At 55.5% G+C, this 20949-nt stretch overlaps 6 protein-coding genes across 6 annotated transcripts; 4 read left to right on the forward strand and 2 right to left on the reverse strand.

The window, feature by feature from the left end:
• Positions 1-79: 79 nt before the first annotated feature.
• Positions 80-3830, reverse strand: CCMA1212_004177 (uncharacterized protein; the record flags this gene model as incomplete). The annotated part of the gene is made up of 3 exons (XM_073701493.1): positions 80-1263; positions 1334-3035; positions 3507-3830. 3 exons carry the CDS (start codon positions 3828-3830, stop codon positions 80-82), a joined length of 3210 nt encoding a protein of 1069 aa, XP_073559571.1.
• Positions 3831-6126: 2296 nt separating this feature from the next.
• On the forward strand, positions 6127-7041 carry CCMA1212_004178 (uncharacterized protein; the record flags this gene model as incomplete). The annotated part of the gene is made up of 4 exons (XM_073701494.1): positions 6127-6391; positions 6451-6544; positions 6604-6737; positions 6800-7041. 4 exons carry the CDS (start codon positions 6127-6129, stop codon positions 7039-7041), a joined length of 735 nt encoding a protein of 244 aa, XP_073559533.1.
• A 547-nt stretch (positions 7042-7588) lies between these two features.
• CCMA1212_004179 (uncharacterized protein) lies at positions 7589-8681 on the forward strand (the record flags this gene model as incomplete). Its single annotated transcript, XM_073701495.1, has 4 exons — positions 7589-7750; positions 7956-8267; positions 8382-8474; positions 8568-8681. The coding sequence occupies 4 exons, from the start codon at positions 7589-7591 to the stop codon at positions 8679-8681; spliced, it is 681 nt and encodes a 226-aa protein (XP_073559334.1).
• Positions 8682-9397: 716 nt separating this feature from the next.
• Positions 9398-13046, reverse strand: CCMA1212_004180 (Uncharacterized protein; the record flags this gene model as incomplete). Its single annotated transcript, XM_073701496.1, has 8 exons — positions 9398-9764; positions 9871-11115; positions 11185-11644; positions 11707-12334; positions 12470-12566; positions 12636-12753; positions 12819-12857; positions 12923-13046. 8 exons carry the CDS (start codon positions 13044-13046, stop codon positions 9398-9400), a joined length of 3078 nt encoding a protein of 1025 aa, XP_073559754.1.
• Positions 13047-15001: 1955 nt separating this feature from the next.
• On the forward strand, positions 15002-16334 carry CCMA1212_004181 (uncharacterized protein; the record flags this gene model as incomplete). Its single annotated transcript, XM_073701497.1, has 3 exons — positions 15002-15320; positions 15389-15648; positions 15722-16334. The coding sequence occupies exons 1-3, from the start codon at positions 15102-15104 to the stop codon at positions 16332-16334; spliced, it is 1092 nt and encodes a 363-aa protein (XP_073559753.1). The 5' UTR covers positions 15002-15101.
• Positions 16335-17163: 829 nt separating this feature from the next.
• Positions 17164-19515, forward strand: CCMA1212_004182 (PHD finger protein ING1; the record flags this gene model as incomplete). Its single annotated transcript, XM_073701498.1, has 3 exons — positions 17164-18413; positions 18508-19358; positions 19448-19515. The coding sequence occupies 3 exons, from the start codon at positions 17164-17166 to the stop codon at positions 19513-19515; spliced, it is 2169 nt and encodes a 722-aa protein (XP_073559961.1).
• Between the last annotated feature and the right edge of the window lie 1434 nt (positions 19516-20949).

A 20949-nucleotide genomic window follows, 5' to 3' on the forward strand; every position in this document is an offset into this window, starting at 1 on the left:
CAAGGAGGGAAGCAATATACCGTGAGAAATCCTCGTCCAAGGAGAGGGTGCTCGAGACAAAACAAATGAAACAAAGAAATCAAGTTCTAAGGGTATTCGTAATGCTGCTTCCCACGCTGCTCATGGTCTCGCTCAGCTTCTCGCCCATGCCGCCCGCCCAGCTCGGCAGCTTGAGCGTCATGCGGATCCTGCCCTCGACAATCAGGTGGATGAGGTTGATGACGGCAAACGTGGTCGAGCCGATGGCGCGGAAGACGGCCAGGCCGGCGACGCTCCAGAGCAGGAAGCGCAGGTAAAAGTTGTCGCCAATGCCCTTGTCGCTGTAGACCTCGGACACGGCCATGGCCAGGATGGCGTTGAGCCCCATCCACGACACCACCATGTACGTTCGCACGCTCTTGTAGTAGTCTTCCTGCAGCTGAGCCTCGCTCGGGGGTTTCTCCGGCACCTCGACACGGTCTCGGAGGTTGCGCAGGGCCTCATCGTATCCGCTATCGATATCGAGCTGCTCGCTGGGCATTTCCAGCTCGACCTTGTCGCCCTTGCCGATGGCGCCTCCCAGATCCGTCTTCATGACGTTGTCGCCCTTGGTGCCCCAGGTGACGTCGTGCGTGTTGCAGAAGGCGTAGACTTGCAGGGTGCAGATGTAGCTGGGCAGCAGCAGGAAGTACTGGCCGGCAGAGGTGAACATGTGCCACGGGTCGAGGTACAAGAAGGACATGGCAAAGTACAGGCCAATGGTCGAGGTCATGGAGACAATGAGGTTCGTAAACACGTTGTTACCCAGCGTAAACGTGATGCCGCTGTCCTTGTCCGTGAACTGCCTGACGACGATGTAGATGATGGCGAAGGTCGTGTAGACCATGATGATGCTGTAGACGATCATGCTGCCGAGATAGAGCCTCCTGGCGCCTTGTGGACGGTTGCCAAGCGACAGGATGAACTGGACAGCGATGAGCAAGATGCAGGTGTATCTCAGGATGATGAAGATGACGTTGCCAATGCCGTGCCCGAACGGATCGACCCGCGGGTCTGCTAACCCGCCAGCGACGAAGTAAAAAGCCAGGTAGAAGTTTGCGAGCGAAAAGTACGTGAAGAGCAGCTGGACGAATTGATAGACGAACTCGATGTACAGAAGAATCTTGCGGGCAAGGGTGTGATCCGTCTGGAGAATCTGTCGGAACTGGACCAGGGAGTAGACGGCAGCGAAGAAGGCACCGTTGAGCCATCTTCTTCGCTGGGAGATGAACTCGGGAACGGAATCTGAATATAATCACATTAGTCGGTTTCCCTCTTCGCACAAAGCCGACAAAGGAGAACGAGAGAAACTTACCGGGAACATCCGTTTCTCCATGGCAGCCCTTGACATACTTCAACACCCATCTCTCGCCTCGCTTCGCCACAAGCTCCCAACACAGGATACGATCTTCAGCCAGGTACATGTTGGCCGTAAACACATCCGCATGCTGTCCATGGAGAGTCTCGCCCTTGAAGTATTGGCTCAACGGTCCATGGCCGGTCTCGTCGTTCTGCAGCGCGTGGTAGCGGTAGGCACTGAGGGCACCGGGCAGCACGGTGATGTACCCAAAGACCGATTCGAGCGGCTTGTCTAGGATGTTGGACATTTTGTACTCAAAGTTCTGCGACGCAACCAATGGGTTCAGTAGGTATGATCCATATTTGCCCTTCATGGCCTTGATCTCGCCACAAGCTCCGGCCACGTTGGAGTCAAAGTCGAAAGCCTTCCAGAGGTGGTACAGCGAAGTGCCTCCGGGGCGAGTTCCCACATCGAGGAGGATGCAAACGTTGGGGTTGAGGGCCTTTCCAAACGCGTTGAAGAACCAGCGGTGCGAGTTGAGCTTGCGCGAGTTCTTCTCCTTGAGGCAAAAGATGATTTGGCACGGAACGATGCCCTTTTCAGCACCCTTGAACTTGAGATCCGAGTCGAGGGAGACCTGCGTTGTGTATTCGTAGACGTGGGCCTGCACGGCCCGGTTGTTGACAAAGTTTTTGGCGATGCCGTGCTGGTACACGCCCATGGCAGCCAGGGCGTCGAGCGTACGCGGATGAATCTTCTCACGGCCATCAGAGATGATGCAGACGACGACCTTTTGCCAGCCGTTCTCGCCCCAGGTTCGAGATCGGGATCGGGAGCAGAAGTGCGAGATGTTCTTCATGACGGCGTACATGGTTCGCGTGAAGAGAATCTCGTCTTCGTTGTACATGGTGATGCAGATGAACAGCTCCGTCTCTCGCGTGGTGCGGCCAATGCTCTGTCGCAGCTTGTACCCCCTGTCGACAAAGTCGTCGGGATCGCACGTCACCGCAGTGTATCTCATGTGGGTGAACTCGACCTCGTCTCGCCGGGGCAGGAAACTGTAGAGGATCGTCGGGATCTTGCACTCCAAGACCAGCTCTCCATTGATGAGCGGGACTTCCTTCTTGGACATTTGCGGAGCGCGGACACCTCGCCTCTCTTGCGCTCCGTCGGGCGCAGGGCCATAATGCTCATACTTATCGTAGTATTCCTGGTCCTCGCCCAGGGTTTCCTGCGACCCTGAGTGGTACGAGTCGCGGTCGTCGCCGTAGCGGCGCTCCTCCTCCTCATCGTAATGGTCGTAGTGCTCATAGTTGTCGTAATGGCGAGACTCGCTGAGGTCAGTCTCTGGGTCAAAGAAGTCGTCATCCTCGCGGTGGTCCAAAGGGATGGAGACGGTGATGTCGTCGGGAAACTGCGAGTTGCGCGACGCGTTGCCATAGCGAGGCGCCGGGGGCAGAGGCCGTCGCGGGCCGCCGCCATATCTCGATGATGGGGTTCCTGGTCGGGGGCTGCCATTGATATCGGAGGGCTCGTAGGAAGCATGAGACGCCGGAGGGCGCGAGTAGTCCGTCATTCTCGATGCTGGCGACCACGGCCTGTGGGAGGGATCCCTGGTGTCGTAGGACATGTAGGACCCGTCTGGCGGCGGAATGCTAGGAGCATCTTCCAGGATGGACCCGGTCCGCGTGTGGGAGGACAAGACACTGGGGGCATACTGAGGCAGCGGCGATCGCGAACTAATCGGCCTGTCGTGTGAGCTTCTGAGTTTCCATCTGACTGTCGGTTTCATTCTTTTCGCAGCCGGCTCCGCTGGAGCAGCAGCGGCGGCGGCGGCAGCGTCGACTTCTGTCGGCTGAGCCACTGGCTGAGCAGCTGCTTTTGCAGTTTGCTGAGACGGAGAGTGGTCGCATGCTGAGAGACTGCCTCTGCGTCGCCGGAGTCGCTCACTTGGTCCCTCCGGGATGGCTGGTAGAGCCTCAGCGAGGTTTGGGGAGCCGCTGCGCGCTGAACTCGTAGGGCTCTGCAACTTTGCAGTGTTGGTTGGGCGAAGCTGTCTGATGTAGAGGGGAGGAGGAACAACAAAGTCGAGATTAGGCAGGGGACGGTGATTGACTGGAGGAGAGGAGGAGGGAAGAGGAGGGGGAGGGGGGAGAGAATCATCCGCCGTGGTTGCTGCTTGCATCACCGGCTCTGGCCTGGACTCCAAGCTCGAGGCGGCGGCTGGACACTCGTCGAAAGCCATGGTGGACGTCTCTGGTTCGCGATCCGGTCCGTGGTGTTTCGATGCTTCCTTGGGGGACAAGGACAGCATCGAGACGGACGGCGACGACGTGGTATTAAGGAATGCTGGTGTTGCCAATGGCGACGGCTGTGCTACGTACGGTCTGTCTCTGTCGACGGGCTCCTCGACGGATGTCAACAGTCTAACGGCGGCGGCTCCATGGCCGGTGGGCGAGTCGAGCTCGTCGTCGTACGGCGGCAGGCTGTAGCCCGGCGGGTGGCGGTCCATTGCGAATGCGGCGAGAAATGCCGTGTGTGTTGGCGATTAAGCTTTTGGAATGCTGACCAGCTGGAGGGTTAGATTGGGATGCGAGACACACAACCGAGATGGATGCTTGAGCCAGAGCCGACGAGGGGCGGTGTCGCGCCACGATCATGGATCTAGCGACTGAAGCCACCTGGACCTGTAAGGATGAATCGTGAGCCCGTGGACGATGAGGATACAAACGAGCGCCTGTCTCAACCGCGGCGCGAAAGAGGCATGAGGAAGTTTTGGATGCGGCTTGAGGGACCTGAGCTGCATAAAGATTTAAAAGGCGGGTTGCGTTATGGCCAGGTACAGACACAGGACCCGGTAAGGCAAGGCACAGCAAGGCACAGCAAAGGCAGGGGTATCTTCGCTCACTGTGGGGATCGAGGTTGCAGCTGTGCAGGGCAGCGACCAAGCAAATGGCTTGCGTTGTCCCGTTGGCCGGGCAACCGGCGATCGTGCTGCACCAGCAGTCCGTTGGCGAACACGAGAATCCCGGTCCAGCCGCAGGAACACGCGCAATCCGTCGTGGTTTAGCCGCCGTGATGATGAGATGAGGGGAGCGTACGGGTAAAGGTGTCAATTGGCCAGGTACCGATCGAGGCTGAGGCTTATTATTGTTGCTTTGATGTGAGGCGCGGTTGCCAGAAGGGAAAGCGGTGAAGCCATTCTGAAATGTTACCTACTTACTACCTAACTTCTGTATCAACTTCCACGTACTACAAGCACTGCAGTAATATCACGAGCACAAGTCGGAGGAGAGCCGGCATGTTTCGCAATCCATGCATGTATCAATCATCTTCAACAGCCGTCAGCGAGGCTCGCTTTTCATTCTTCCTTTCGACTTGCCCTTCTTCAGCTGGGGCAGTCCACTGCAGACGAAGCGGTCTGTCTTGCAGCCATTCCCCACAGCCACGTCCAGGGATCTTGAATGGCGCACATGTTGCGACACAGCTGTGAACAATGCGTGGTGCCCAAATGTCTGGAGCATCTCATTGGAATCGACTGGTCACTTGATATTACTCCAAAAGATGCTCTGCACTGTCAAGTATGCTATCAGGCATCCGCGATGTTGACTTTCATAGTGCAGTTGAAGCAAGACCCAAGTCTACACCATCTTCAAGCAGCATCTCCCTTATTAGTAGTAGCCTTTGTGATAAGCTACAAACTATAGAACCCTCCTGTATCAAAGAGACCCAAATATGGAGTATCAGTAGCCCCAAACAGTCAACTCGACTAATCAATATTCGCCCGTAGCTTCAGAGCTAGACAAGGGAGAATTGCAATGTGGTGGTCAAGACATCAACTCCAGGTTAGTCTCCCAGCAGTAACAGCAACCAAGCGACTTGTCTGTTCTCAACATTGGCCATAACGCAATTGCGCGTCACCAGTCACTACGACCATCTCACAGATCGCATGTATTCAGCTGGACTAACCATCTGGCGTTGTTGGCCGTCAATATCCCTTCCGATTGCCTTTTCTCGTCGTCTCCTCAAAGCCGGTGCCTCGTACCTGAAGTACCTACCTTAGGTACAATTTAAGTTGAAGTCCGACGCCATCGCATTCTGAGTCCTTCTTGCGACCGTACCTGGGTACCTGCATCGTCAGGCACATGTCCGCCAAAGTTAACCAGAAACTGCCCCTCCTCGGCAGTACCCAGTACTCCCGCCCACTAAAGGGAGCTGAAGCACAGCTCTGACGCAATCAGCTACAGCACTGTAAACTGTGCGCCCAGCAACCACTGACTGCACCAGCAAGGCTGTAAACAGAACCCGAACCTGGATCAAGCGACACCACCGCCTCCCTTCCAACTCCTGCTGCTGCCATCTCTCCCTTGCCGCATCCGTATCGCGATATATTTCCGCGCAGCCTGTCAGCGCATCGCTAGACGTTCCCGACTCGCTGCGGCATCGGCCAAGCACACAACATTCTACCAGCATTTCGTCCTTGCCTCGTCTGCATATCCGAGCCCGACTCCCAACTCCTGACCAACAGTAACCCCCCATATATATGCTCTGTACGCCCTCTTTTGCCCGGCCCTACAACATGCCATTCATTGCCCCGCTAACCAGTTGGTATGGAACGCAGACCATCGTGTTGCCTCTTAGCTCGCCGAACATCACGACCAAAACCCCCCCGACTCGCCTCGCCATGGCCCAGTTCCTGCAGACAGTGTCAGTCTCTCCTCATCCGCATCCGCATCCTCTCCATCGTCGCCGCCGTCGACATGGCGCTTGCCCTGTTCCAATACCTAAGTCCCAGGTCTCGCGCCAAGATGGCGCGCCAGGACGGGACCATCCTGCCCGTCTACGAGGACCCCCCGCTCAAACCCGTGTTGAATACCGTGATTGCTGACGGCGAGATATTCCTGAGCAGAAACCAGAAGACGAGGAACCAGTTCCGCCCGCGTGCTGGCAAGGGAGGCGTCAACAGCTATCAGCTCAGGCAGTATGCCGAAGTCACCCTGGGAGGAGGTAGCCTGCGCAAGGTTGTCAAGCTGCCCGAGGGCGAGGACGAGAACGAATGGTTGGCAGTCAATAGTGAGTTTGTCTGCAGATGTCGCTACACGACAACCGGAAGTCTAACAGCACGTTGCCAGTGGTGGACTTTTACAACCAGATCAATCTCCTCTACGGCGCCATCACCGAGTTTTGCTCGCCTCAGTCATGTCCCGAGATGAAGGCTACGGATGAGTAAGCCGAGATCTTCACCCCGTTTCACAACCTTCAGAAGCATATCTGACAGTGCCTAGGTTCGAATATCTCTGGCAAGACAACGAGAATTACAGACGGCCGACGAAGATGGCTGCCCCAGCCTACATTGAACAGCTCATGACGTGGGTTCAAGCCAACATCGACAATGAATCCGTCATGCCCAGCAAGATTGGTACGTAACTCGGGTTGGTCCCTTGCTCGCTGCTCAATGTCGTCTGCTGACAACGTCCACAGGCGTCCCTTTCCCCAAATCGTTCCCAGCCTTGATTCGGCAAATCTTCAAGCGCATGTATCGTGTGTACGCGCACATCTACTGTCACCACTATCCGGTGATTCGGGAGCTGGGACTGGAACCGCATCTCAACACCAGTTTCAAGCAGTATGTGCTCTTCATTGATGAGCACAGCCTGGCAAGCGGGCGCGACTACTGGGGACCGCTTGGGGACCTCGTTGACAGCATGCTGAAGAGTGACTGATTGGGCGTTGCTTTTCTTTTCCACGTCGTTTTCATCTGAGTTTTTTTTTCTTTGTATCGCAAGCGAAAATTGCAGCAATGCTTGATAGAGAGCACGGCAAGGCGTTGGGATATCGTGGAATTTGGGAATTTGGCACAGGATCGGCACTGCTCAGGTCTATCGGACAGATTCGGATAAACGGGTGTAAGAAAGGGGCCAGTATCATGAGGCCCAAAAGACGATGCAGATGGGAGACGATGGTGTATGCATCGTTGCGTCAAGTCTTACATAACGAGAAGAGAATAATGAGAAGAGCATTATTGAAGACGATGAGGATGTCCAGTTCTCCTTTATCAGAGAACAAGAAGGGAGGCTTTCAAGGTATGAGTGGTGATCGCCGGCAGTTCTGTGAAGTCCCTTACATAAGCAGAAAAAGTTGGTGCCTCACCCGTGCGGCAAGGCATCCACGTCCAAAATTGCCGGCCGCATCGCAGAACCTCCAACCCTCGAACACCGATCGCTCTCTCACCACCCCCCGACCTCGACTCCGACTTCAACCCCAGCCGCCATGCTGTCGCGACAAGTCTTCCGCTCCCTCCGGGCTGCTGCCCCCCAGCGTGCCGCCGTCCTCCGCGCCGCCCCGGTCCGGACCTTTGCTGCTGCTGCCTCGAGCGACGTCAAGCCGCCCATTGCCGTCTTTGGCCTCGACGGCACCTATGCCACTGCTCTGGTACGCCGACCCTCGGGACGATGAAAGAGAAAAAAAAAAAAAAAAAAGCGACGACTTGTGTTGTGTTTCGAGTGTCTAGAGAAGCCAATTGCACACTTTTATTTGCGAAAGCAGCGGCCACAGACATATACGAATCGACACAAACAAGCCCACCTTCAATACGGACCCAGACGGCTAACAAGATGCCTTTTGCGTCAATTTTTAGTACACCGCGGCCTCCAAGACGTCCACCCTCGACGCCACCGCCAAAGAGCTCGCCAAGCTGGGCGGCCTCCTCGAGAAGGACCCCAAGCTGGTTGGCATCCTGGCCGCCCCGACGCTGACTCCCGCCGACAAGTCTGCCATTGTCGCCGAGCTCGTCAAGCAGGCCGGCGCCAGCAGCGCCACGCTCAAGAACTTCCTCGAGACGCTGGCCGAGAACAACCGCCTGGGCCTGCTCAAGGGCGTCGCCGACAAGTTTGGCCAGATCATTGCCGCTGCGAGGGGCGAGGTGGAGATGACTGTTACCAGTGCTCAGGTGCGTCTTTGTTGGAATCATTGTTTTGGGTCTCCGATATCGATGACACAACGATACGGCGATTCCGAGAAACCACACCCTAAGGGAGTTCATTACTGACACGAGATTCTATAGCCTCTTGACTCCAAGACTCTGTCTCGTCTGGAGAACGCCGTTGCCAAGTCTTCCTACGTCGGCCAGGGCAAGAAGCTCAAGGTCACCAACGCGGTACGCAGATAATCCCACCTTCCATCTCGCCATCACACCCCGCCATCTCATCGCTTATTTCCCTTGAACGCCAACTAACTTCTCGATTGTCAGGTCAACCCCGAGATCGTCGGCGGACTCATCGTCGAGGTCGGCGACCGAACCATCGACCTCAGCGTCTCCTCCCGCATCGCCAAGATGAACAAGCTCCTCACTGACAACCTGTAAATTACATCATTGTATAAACCAAAGAACCAAAAATATCAAACAAGACGAGAAATTTGAAACCACCAATGACCAAGCCTGAACCAGGTTTCTCCTTTCTCGCAAAGGGGGGGCTCCATTACCACCACAACATGCATAGAAGTGGGAGAAGCTTTCTTGAAGCTGGAGAGGAGAAAAGAGGGGGGGATTTGCGCGATTAAGCTGTTGATTGGTGGCAGCGGCGTGTCCGGAAAATAGAAAGCAAGACTTTTTTTAACTCGAATGAGATGAAGAAATTGGCTTTTCTATGTTGTATTATGTTGATGCATCATCTCCTTGCTGCTGTGAGATGATCTGATGAGACCTGTAGCTGTAAGAATGAAGTCGGGTCTCAATCACAAGAGATTCTGCATCCACTCAAATAAGCTCGTTCTCGGAACGGTTGATTCAATTGCAGTTATACAACACACTGAGTAGGAAGTCGAGTAATCAAGATGATAATACCTACTATGTAGCCAAGGTGCATGTTGCTCAAGCATAACCCAATTGCATCCACCACTCTCTCAACATGAAGCCAGTAAACATATATCTCACCCTGTCCTGTCGATTCTAAGTGATTCAAGTCCACACACCAATTTTTGCTGTTTCCAAAAAAAAAGGAAAGCCGTCTATCATGGAGGCAAATCCTCCCCAAATCTCGGGGCAAAGGGGAAGAACAAAGAAAGAACAGCCAGACTCTACTAAGCCCTAGTCTCAACTTCATCCCCCTCGTAGATCTCCTCTGCATTCCCTTCCTTGTACCTCTCGAGCTGGTCGGAAATGTACCGGTGCATGTGGTTGTCCGCTTCCTCCTTCTCCTTGACTCTCTCCGGGTCATCAGGGTGCACCGAGTTGGCGACGGAGCGGGCATCGTCGTCCGCTCCGTTGACCGAGGAGTCAAAGTCGCTTCTGGCAGAGATGGAACGAGCCGTTGATGACCGCCTGAAGTGGCGCCTGCCGCCTTGCTGAGGACCTCCCTTGTCGATGTGCCTCTGGAAGATGTCGTCAAAGTAGTGCGCCATGCCAACGGATGGCGTCCGAGGGGTCTGCGGCAGACGGCAGTTGACACTTGTTGGGACTTTGAGTTAGCATACCGGCGAATGGAGAGAGGGGGAGACAGAAAGAAAGTAGAGCAAAGGAAAAAAAGAAAAAAAAAAAGAAAAAGAAAACTCACCCCGTGTCATGAATGAGTCGTGCAATGAGGCCAGTCCATCCGGTCTGGTGGGTGGCACCGAGACCCCTTCCAGTGTCGCCGTCGAAGAACTCGTAGAACCAGAGGTAGTCCTTCCAGTGCTCATCATAGTCGAGGCGATCATCTCCAGCGTTGATGCTACGCCTGCCATACTCGTCTCGGGCAAACAGATGCTGGAGTCGGTGTTGGATCTCCTCCGAAACCTTGCCCAGATGCATGTAGATGCCGCTCCCGGTGGGACATTCAACCTTGAACTCGGGGCCGTAGAAGAGGTAAAATCGCTGGAGCGATTCGATGAGCAAAAAGTTGACGCAAAGCCAGATTGGCCCTCTCCAGTTGCTGTTGCCGCCAAAGAGTCCAGTATCGGAGTCTCCTGGAACGTAGCCAACCTTGAACTCCTGGCCCTTTACCTCCATGGAGTAGGGATGTTCCTTATGATACTTGGACAGCGAGCGGATGCCGTGGTCACTGAAGAACTCATCCTCGTCCAGCATCCTCTTCAGGATCTTCTCCAGCCTCTCCTTGCTGACGATTGACAGGAGAATACGGTCGCCTTTACCCCTCTTTCTGATGCTGGCCATGTTTCTCTCGGCCAAGTCACAGCGGTTCTGAACAAACCACTCAACTCTCTTCTTGAACGAAGGCAGCTTGTTGATAAGTTCCGGTTCGAGAGTCGCAGTTGCGTAAAGGGGGATGAGGCCGACCAGCGACCTCACGGGTAGCTGCTGGAGCCACGGGCCTCCCCAGGAGATGGCATCATAGTAGAAGCCGTCCTCCTCGTTCCAAAGAGACTGTTCATCCTTCTGCCCCGTTCGGAAGGTCATGGCATCGCTGATGAAGATGAAGTGCTCAAAGAACTTGGAGGCAATGTCCTCGTAGATGCGGCGATGCTTGGCCAGCTCGAGAGCAATGTTGAGCATGCACAGGCAGTAGAACGCCATCCAGCCAGTGCTGTCAGCCTGTTCAAGGACGCCTCCCGTGGGCAGCGGCTCAGAGCGGTTAAACAGACCAATGTTGTCGAGTCCCAGAAATCCACCTTCAAAGATGTTCTTGCCCTCGGCGTCTTTGCGGTTCACCCACCAGGTGAAGTTGAGGAGCAGCTTTTGGAACACTCGTTCAAGGAAATCAATATCCTGACGTCCGTACAGCTTTCTTTCAATCTTGAAGGTTCTGAACGTAGCCCATGCATGGACCGGAGGGTTGACATCACCAAAGTTCCATTCATACCTGTGAGCGTTGTCAGCACGACAAGCCACCACCATCAATTCATGATAGAAGTGGGGGAACATGACTTACGCAGGCAGTTGGCCATTGGGGTGGCAGTACCACTCCCTGGTGAACAGGTCGAGCTGCTTCTTGGCAAAATCGGGGTCAATCATTGCCAGGGGAATGCAGTGAAAGGCGCTATCCCAGGCCGCAAAGAACGGATACTCCCAGGAGTCGGGCATAGACAGGATGTCGTCGCAATACATATGCTTCCACTGTGAGTTTCGGATCCCCATCCGTTCTGGGGGCGGCGGAGGGTGGCCGGGATCTCCCCTTGCCCAGTGGTCCCAGACAAAGTAGTAGTGCTGCTTTGTCCACATCATGCCGGAGAAGGCCTGCCGCTGGATGTTGCGCAAGTCGTCGGCCAGAGGAAGAGGGCTGATTCTGTAATAGAACTCATCCGCCTCTTCTCTGCGCTTTTCGATAATCTCATCAAACTCTTCTTCATCCAGATATGACTCGTTTCGTTTTGTGAATCGAAAGCGAACAACTGCAATTGTCAGTCAGCTTCAAGCAAACACGGTGTGTCCGAGCAAAAGGGGGGGCACCTACCGGCACATTCACCGGGGTTGACACCGCCGTCTTCATTGAAGTTGTACCAGGCTGCGCATTTGGTACCTGTCTGAGCAGGGTTAATGGCGCCCTTTTCTCCGCCAACGATGTACCTGTGGAAAGCATCCTTGACGTAGGGCTGTGTGTTCGGCTGTTCGTAGAGGAGCTCGGTGTTGGTGTCGTTTTCCGTGAACATGAGCTGGGGGAAGACATCCTGTCCCGACGTGCCAACGCCGGGAGAGGGAGAGAGAAGAAAGTATCTCTCTCCAAGCTTCCAGTGCTTGGATTTGGCCGAGTCTTCGGTATGGGCCGCAATCGAAGGCTTCTTGTCCTCCGGCTCTCTGCCCCAACTCCAGGTGTTTCGGAACCATACGTGGGGTATGATGTGGAGGGGGGCCGGGTCAGGGCCTCGGTTCCAGGCGGTCACACGAAACAGGAGCTCATCTGGATCGTCGTTCTCTTTGGCGGTTTCGATGAAGATGTCCCAGTATCGATCATCGTCAAAGATTCCAGTGTCAAGGAGCTGGTATTCCTTGTCTTGTCTAGTTCTTCGTGCATTCTCCTTTAGAAGGTCCTCGTAGGGGAAAGCCTTCTGGGGATATTTGTAGAGGAATTTCATGTAAGAGTGCTGGATTCAGTCAACATCGGCCGGGCTACTTGCAAGGGGGGAGATGGGGGGTTTCGGCGGCGACCTATCAAGACGTACAGTCTAGCCAGGGGAGTTAGCACAGATCAAATGAGGAGCAGGACGATGTTGGCTTACAGGAGTGTTATCAACATGAAAATGGGCCTCCTTGATGCTTTCGCCGTGATTTCCTTGCGGGTTGGACAGACCAAAGAGACGCTCCTTCAAAAAGGGGCTGGCTTATAGATCAGGATCATGTTCTGCCGCGAAGGACCAATATTCGGGGATTTGGAATGACACATACTCTTCCTCGTTCCAGAAGGCAAAGGCAATATTCTGGAATCCATGTGTATCCGAGACACCAGCAATGCCGTCTTCGCCCCATCTGAAGGCTCGAGATCGTGCATGGTCGTGTGTGAAGTCTATGGAAGCAGAAGGTTAGTACGGGTTTCGAGGTGACAAGGAAATGTGATGTGGAAATACGTACGGCTCCAGGCATCTCCATCCGCACTGTAGTCCTCTCGTACTGTTGCAGACCGACAATTAGCATTGGCATCTCCTTGTCTCGCGTCCGTATGGGAGCTACTGTACCTGTTGCCCACTGCCTCTCGGCGACATAAGGGCCCCATTTCTTCCAGTACTTGGTTCGCTCTCTGTCCTCTTTCAGTCGCCTCTCCTCCTCGGTGAGGTACTCGTGGCCATCGTGGACAACCATTGTGCAAAGGTCCCGGGCAAAGAGAGGTCGGTGTAATCCGGGATCGAAACCGTGATGCCGATGTTCCTGCGGGGATCAGGAGAAGGAGACAGGCAAGGAGAGGATCCAGGAGAGTAACGGAGAGGCTGTGTGAACGGGAAAAGAAGAAGAGAAAGAGGAGCTGGAGCTCGGATTCTTGTAAGCAAGCGTCGTGCTTCAATGGCAACCGGATTCCAAGCAGCAGCCTAGTAGCAATTGAGCTATTTCACCTGTCCGGCCGAGCTTGATTTGACCTGGGCTGGGTTCCATGGCTTGACGAGGCGCGAGTCCAACGTGGGGCTGGCGGGATGATGGAGGGGCAGAGGCAAGGAGGTGAGGATTGATAGCGCTGCAGCGGGCAGCTTACAGTGGTTGCACCACCTATCGGACGTCGTTTCTGGGCGGTTCACGGGCTGCAGGTTTGTTGGTGCCTAACACCTGACGTGATGACGATTCGGGGCTACGTGGAACAAAAGAGTGGGAATGTCCAGCGTGGTGCGCATTCAGAAACCGGATATGGGCTGGACGTTGGATCCAGTGGCAGCACCTCGATTCCGTCCGTATCAAACGTCCGGCCCGACAAAACTCAGAGTTTTCCAGGTCTCCTTGTTGCACTGGCACATGGCAGCCATTTGAGACCAAACAAGGCACCTTGGTCACGGCTACCGCGGCGGTACTTGCAAGGTGCTGGAACAGACGCCTCAAACGGTACGAGTCTTGCTGTCACGCACCGGTAACCATGACGTCGCTCTTCACGCCTCCCATAAGGAGTGCAGGGGCCAATGGCGGAGCTTCTGCCCTCGAGCCGGTTGTTGATAGCAGGCTTTTCTCGCAGCAGCTTCTGCATGCCACCTCGTTTGTTTTTGCCCAACTGTCTGTCTGTCTGCTTTGCATGAGCTGCATGAGGGCTCTAGCCGAAGCCCATTGCAGTTGAAATGCGAGAATTAAAAAGCAGTCGGTCCGTGAGGAGAAGCAGGACGGCATTGGACGGCGGCATCTTGCCGTGACGTCAGAAGTCGTGTTACTGGTTCAGGGCAGAAGAACATTGGAGCCGGTCTAACAAACCAGCAAACCAGGCCCGAGCCTTGCCTTACCTTGCCTTGCCTTGCCTTGCCTTGCCTTGCCTGGAACAAACAGGCCGGATAACGAACAGCCTTGTGATTGAAGCCTCTGACCGAGGCACTAACGCTGGACCAGTCAAACGGCGCCCGCAGAGAGCACTAACGATCAGGCGTCGTTGTTATCGTCAAGAAGACGTTGGCCGCAGTGTTCACGGACTGAACGAACGCAAGTCAGGCACTGCCGTCAGCCACCGAGGCTGAAGCCAGGAGGGATGAGGTAGGGGTGGTTGCTAGGGCTCTGTCGGGTACTGTCGCTTGCAGGAGATGAATTGCGACGGCCGGGGTCAAGTCTTCAGTAGGAAGACACACTGAAGAAAGAATCAACAATTGATGCAGCGGCAGAACTCGAAGACAGCTCAATTTGCCAGATAGATTGAGCTCGTATTTTCTGTGCTTCCTCAGCCACGCGCAAGGGGTCGCATGGCGCTCGATTGGCCCCTGTCCCAGATCTCCGAGCCGCCAAAAGCCTCCAGGGCTGGGCTGGCACTGCGCTAAGGCGGCCGCTGAACCTGAACCAACAGATCTGGCCAGTTCAGGTTGAGCTTCCCACCTCAACTCGACCCGAGCTGCAGAGCTTCGCCACAACGAATTTCGCGGCCTGTTGACGGACTCCTTTGGTGTCGGGCGTCTTTTGCCTCCAGATCCTCTGACCTGCGCCTGTTGTTGCCTTCCAGCCATCATGTTTCACTGATTGAAGCTCTCGTTTACCGTGAATATCCCCTCGGCCCTCTATAGTAGCCTTTCCTTTTCTGTCCTACCTCATTTTAATCCTCCTAATTAAAAAAACAAGACGAACAAGAAGCAAAAGAAGAAGAAGCCCGTTTCGCGCCCTCGTCTTCCCTCTTCATAGAGCATCGTCGACCTTTCCTGACAGCCTCTCTTTCTTTGTTTTGTCTGCCTTCATCTCCATCTCAACATGGCCGACACGGTGTCACTCCTGCGGAGACTGATACTCGAGTCACCACCGGGAGAATGGGCTGTCAACCAGCTCCGTGAGCTGCTCATCGGCGCCCTCAAGCAGGGGCCGATCCCTCAGCATGTGGCCTTTGAGATGGACGGCAACAGACGCTACGCCAGAAGTCGCCGCATGGAGACAGTCGAAGGGCATCACCGTGGCTTTGAAGCTCTTGCTAGGGTTTGTTGCCCATCCCTCCGGCGCAGTTCTTACCCCAAGTCTCCAGGTGATTGACATGGCTCCTCTAGATAATGGAAATCTGCTACAAGTGCGGCGTCAAAGTCGTGACTGTCTACGCCTTTAGCATCGAGAACTTCAACCGGCCAAAGTACGAGGTGGAAGGGCTCATGCAGCTCGCCAAGGTCAAGCTGGAGCAGCTGACCACCTACGGCGACATCCTCGACCGCTACGGGGCTTGCGTCCGGATCCTCGGCCAGCGTGAGCTGATACGCGATGATGTGCTGGAAGTCATGGACAAGGCCGTGGCAAGAACGAAGCATAACAACAAGTACGTGTCCCGCCCTCGACCAAAGGTTTTATGCTACTTTGGAGACAAAAGTAGGCTGACCCGTTACGTACAGGGCCGTCCTCAACATCTGCTTCCCCTACACCTCGAGGGCCGAGATGACGACTGCCATCCGATCCACCGTGCAGGAGTTCCTCTCCCCAACACCGCCGAAGAACACGCCTTTCTCGCCATCGCGCATCAGACAAAAGATCCTGTCTAGCCAGCTCGACGGTCGTGAGCCGCTGCCGACGATCCCCGACGATCCGCTCGACGACGGCGAGTGTGAAGACAAAGACCCGTATGCAGACGAGGATGTCTCCTCCTCTGCTACTCTGCCTCCGGGCTCCCCTGAGCCTCGCTTAAGGTCAGGGTCGTACGGCTCCACGACGCTGCCTAATCCCGACAACATCACAGTCGACACCATCGAGAGACACATATACACTGCCGATGACCCCCCGCTCGACATCTTCGTCCGGACGAGCGGCGTCGAACGGCTCAGCGACTTCATGCTCTGGCAGTGCCACCAGGACACGCACATCTTCTTCCGCAAGTGCCTCTGGCCAGATTTCGACCTAAAGGACTTCATATGGGTTCTCCTGGAGTGGCAATGGCGCCAGAAGCAGTCGGACAGGGAGAATCCCTCGAGCAGGTCGAGGAACAGCAAGGCGCGAAGCATGATGGAGTGATTATGGCGACGATACCCCGTTTTCGTTCTATAGAGAGGCATGGCATATTTTACCCGATAGCACTTATTAGTAGCAGGCGGCGCCTTTTCTGTTCCGGTAGAAGTTCCCTTCCATTGTCGCCATGCATTGCCGCCTTGAGTTGTAATTTGGTCCTACATCCTTTATGTTTTCTCACCCGTGTACTCATCATTGCAGCCCCATGCAGATCCAAATCCAATAATCAACGAGGATTGTACAGAAGCTCACATGGAAGAAGCCGCCTACGGAATTCCTCTCGCAGCCACTGACACAAGCTCGGCGTTCATGTTGAATGCGCGCGATGCCGCTGCAGCTCGGCTGACGCCATAATCGGCTTTGCGTGGGGCGTCTTTCTGCTAACTCGGAGCCCTGTTTTTCCGATCAGCCAATGGCAGCGGCTCTCCCAGTCCAATGCGCGCTGTGTCATGCGCCGCTAGCTGTCCAGGAACGGCAGACCCGGCGGTACGTACCGCCGTATCTCGCGGCAGACGGCTGCCAGTTGTGCTCCTCTCCCAAACTCAGCACCAGATAAGTCGACGATTTTCTGCTGCTCGATCCCAGCATCATCGACCGCTGCACCGTCCCCACGCCTCACCCGCATGATTTGGCTCCCCGACCGCAGATCCAGAGCAGGATGGCCTAGCCGGTCCCCGATACGAGGCGTCTTTTTTTACTGTTCGTTCCTGTTTAGCACCATCCGCCGCCCTCTAGAGAAGGGTAGAGAAAAGTTCGCCAGCGTCCGTCGCCCCTCTACACCACCGTTCTCTCCGACATCCATCACCCGTGCCGTTTCCCCCTCGCCGTGCCAGCAATGAAGTCGGCCAAGGCGCCCGCCGTGGAGGCGCCGTCGCACCGGAGGTCGCAGCCTGTCCGCCAGACGCGCACGAATCCTCCTCGCAGCTCGGCGACGGCTGCCCGCTCCGGGCTCAGAGACTCGCTGGGCGGCCCAGCTGGCGACCAGCCCATTGACATCTTCCCTGCCATCACCCACTTTGCCGACACCATTACCGCCCTGCCCAAAGAGCTTGTGCGGCACTTCACGCTGCTCAAGGAGGTCGACGCCAAGATATTCGCTCCCCAGGAGCAGCTGTTCAAGCTCGTCGCCTCCGCGAGGTCGCTCGCCGTTCCCGAGGCGCGGACGAACAATGACGCTTCGAGCACGGCGCCGCCGCAATCCGCGCCCATGAGCGCCCAGGCGAGCTCCAACGGGGTTGCCCTCAATCAGCAGAGCCAGTCCGTGGCGTCGACCGACGAGGCCAGCGGCGGCGTGTTCGATCCCTCCAACCTCCACCGCCGCCAGCTGTTCCGCCAGACCGCGATCAAAATACAAGAGATGCTCGTGTCGCTGGAGGAGAAGAACCACGTCATATCCACGGCCAACGAGGCGCTGCAGAGGCAGCTGGCTCGGGTGGAGGACGTGTGGCCGTATCTGGAGAACGAGTTCAGCGACGAGGCCAAATGGGGGAGCACCACCCACTGGGCCTATCCTGAGAATCGCAACAATAAGGCGGCGCAGGCGGCTGAGCGGTCCAGACGCGATGGCGCGGCGGCCATTTCGGCAGCCGCACAAGCTCTGGCAGAACAGGCGGCCGCCCGGAGCGATGCCAGGAAGCAAGCCGTGCAGGCCAAGAAGAGCCAGAAAACGCACGCTGTCGACTCCGAAGCCGATGACCACGATGGCCGGAACAAGGACGGCACTAACAAGAAATCCAGCTCGAGCAAAGTTCGGAAGACGGCCGAGAGTAACAGCAATGTTGGCTTGGGCATCACTACCGGGGCCTCTTCCAACGGCAACCCGCCACAGAAGAGACGCAAAGTAGACAAGGAGAAAGACAAGGACAAGGAGAAAGAAAAGGATAAAGACAAGGAGAAGGAGAAAGACAAGGAGAAAGCCGCCGCCAGTGGGGGCGAAGCGCCACCCATGGAGCGTGCCATGAGCCTTGTCTTCGGTAACAATGCATCCAAAGCGAAGTCCACCGGTAGCCCTCGTGAGACACCGGCCCCCGAGGTGCCGAAGAAACGCAAGGCTCTGCCCACGAGCAGCGGCCAATCCAAGAAGAAGTATGTCACTGCCATCTTCCCTTCTCTAGTACATTCGTCTTTTCGATCTGAGCTATGATGAAGATGCTGACTGCCCTGTGCTTTTCTTTTGCAGGAATGCCCTATCGGCCACGATGTCCCCTTCAGCTGCGTCCTCTCCTGTGCTGGGAACTCTCCTAGAGAACAAGGCACCACCGACCCGCCCGTCGCCCGCACCGGCAGCGGCACCCACACCTGCCCCCCGACCGACGACGTCTCGCGCGCGGCAGAACTCCATACAATCAAACTCAGAAGCCAGCAAGGCCAGGCCATCCTCGTCAGCAGCCAAAAAGGCGAACGGGAACGTCGCCAGCACGCCCGAGATCCCCTCGGCTGCAAGCTGGTCACGCCCCAACCACGACTCCGAGTCTAACAAGGAAACACCTGTGACGGTCAAGACTGAGCCATTGCCGAAGGAGGCGGAACGGGTGGACGATAAGCCCGCGGCGACCCCAATTGCTACGGTCGCTACCACTACTACCTCGTCTAGTCGCAGGAACAGCAGGGTGGAGGACGCGGATCGCAAGAGCGAGCCGGCCCAGCCTACGCCGCAGACGGGTACGGTCACGACCAAGAGCGGAAGAGCAAGCAAGCCATCCACGCCGGCTCTGCCCAGCTTCCAAGATGCGGCTGCTGCCAGGCCTCGGACGACGCGCAACGCAGAGCCGATGGGCAATGGCAAGAAGGCGCAGCAAAAGAAGGGCGCCGCGGGGACACAAGCGGTGGCCCAGCTCGCGGATGAGGATGGAAACAGCATGCAAGGCGACGACGGCGACGACGACGCAGACGTTGATCCGGACGAGGCTACGTACTGCTACTGCAACAGCATCAGCTACGGCGCCATGGTGGCGTGCGATTCTGATGACTGTGCTCGCGAATGGTTTCATTTGGCTTGCGTAGGCCTTAAGGTTCCGCCAAGTTCAAAGAGTAAGTTTTCTATCTTTGCCCCCTTTTGACCTCCTGAGGAGAGCCGTCCACCAAGTTAGAGGAAAGATGATGCTAACAACGCCCGATAGCCAAGTGGTACTGCCCCGACTGCAAAGAGCGCCTCAAGGTGGGCAGCAAAAAGAACGGTAGCCGATGAGTCGACAGCTGTATCGTTACGGAAGCAGACGCAGGTCAAACCTGCGGAAGATAAGCGCCAGTCTGGCTTTGGATGTTAGCTTTTCGGCTGGCATCAAGACGTTGTCCGAGCCTTTGTTTTGATCTTTGATTTCTTCTGTCTTCCATCTAGGGGACCGGCGTTTATTCCAACTTGCTTCATGTTGTTCACCTTCTTGCACCCTCCTTTCTCACTTTCCTTCTGTCTTTTTTTGGGATTTTTACCGAAGGCTGGCATGCACGATGATGGTCAGCTTCACATGGACCACGGGGCGTTCTTTTGCTTGTTCACATAGGATTCGGCCACACATAATATTAGGCCTTTGTTACGGATAGTATTCACGTTCGGGTTGCCAGCTTCGGATTTACGCAGTCCTTTCCTTTTCCCTCTCTCTCTCTCTCTCTCTTGTCTCTTGGTGTATGAGATGGCCTTTGATTGAGGCACGAGGTCTTACGCAAGGAAGAATGCATTACCCATGGCAAAAACATGTTGGAAGCATAGATGCATATGTCGTTATTGGCGTCGCAATGACGGAATAGGGAGGCAGGTCTTGTGGGATCTAGGTGGGAACAGGAGGGGGTCGCCATTGGGCAGAGAATGAAGAGAGCAAAATGTGTGATGAATGCTTTCGGAAGTATGAAGCGGTAGCAGCAATAGCATTTTTTGGTGGATGAGACACTTGGCCCCGGGGGGGGGGTGATGGAGGGAAAATGCAAGCGGCTGGTTTTGATGTTTGCTGCTTTTTCTCTCTTCTCTTTCTTTCGTCAAGAATCGATCGTCGGCTGAGGCTGCGTGAAGAGGGAAACGGATGAAGGATTTTCATTAGGTAACGCGGATGCAGGTTAGGTAGCTTTCGGGAGGATAGCTCAAGGCAAGCTCTGCGTGACATTCGACTTGCTCTCGTCGGACGTGAGTATGTAAGAGGAGGGAGGTGGGATAGAGGGCGGCCCATCAGACAACACATGTATGCTTGATGAAGCGACGTGGAGCAGAATCTGCGTACGTGCGTTGTGGAGGGGATACGCATTACGTGTCTGGGTTGTCGTGGATGGAGTGGTTGATGTCGGGGGGAGTCAAGTCATGTATGGGGTAATATGGGGTGATATAGGGGGCAGAAATGTATGGAGTAAGTGGAATATGGAGTCGATGGAGTATGTATGTGTGATGATGGTATGTTGACGGGAGGCTGACTCTGCGGGGGAGACACTTTTGGCATGGTGTTGCAGCTCGTATATGTACTATTACTGTATACACCACGTATGTCGATCTGGGACGAGTCGTGTTGTTCCCTTGCCTCCTAAACGAGGCTATACCGAGTATTTTGTTACGCCCAACAGACGAATCTGGGGAAAAGATGTTAGCTAATAGCAAAGCATGGGGGGTTTCCAGCTGCAACCCCTTCCCCAACATTCAGTG

This window comes from Trichoderma ghanense, assembly GCF_004382785.1.
Source record: "Trichoderma ghanense strain CCMA-1212 chromosome Unknown scaffold_4, whole genome shotgun sequence".
NCBI lineage: Eukaryota > Fungi > Ascomycota > Sordariomycetes > Hypocreales > Hypocreaceae > Trichoderma > Trichoderma ghanense.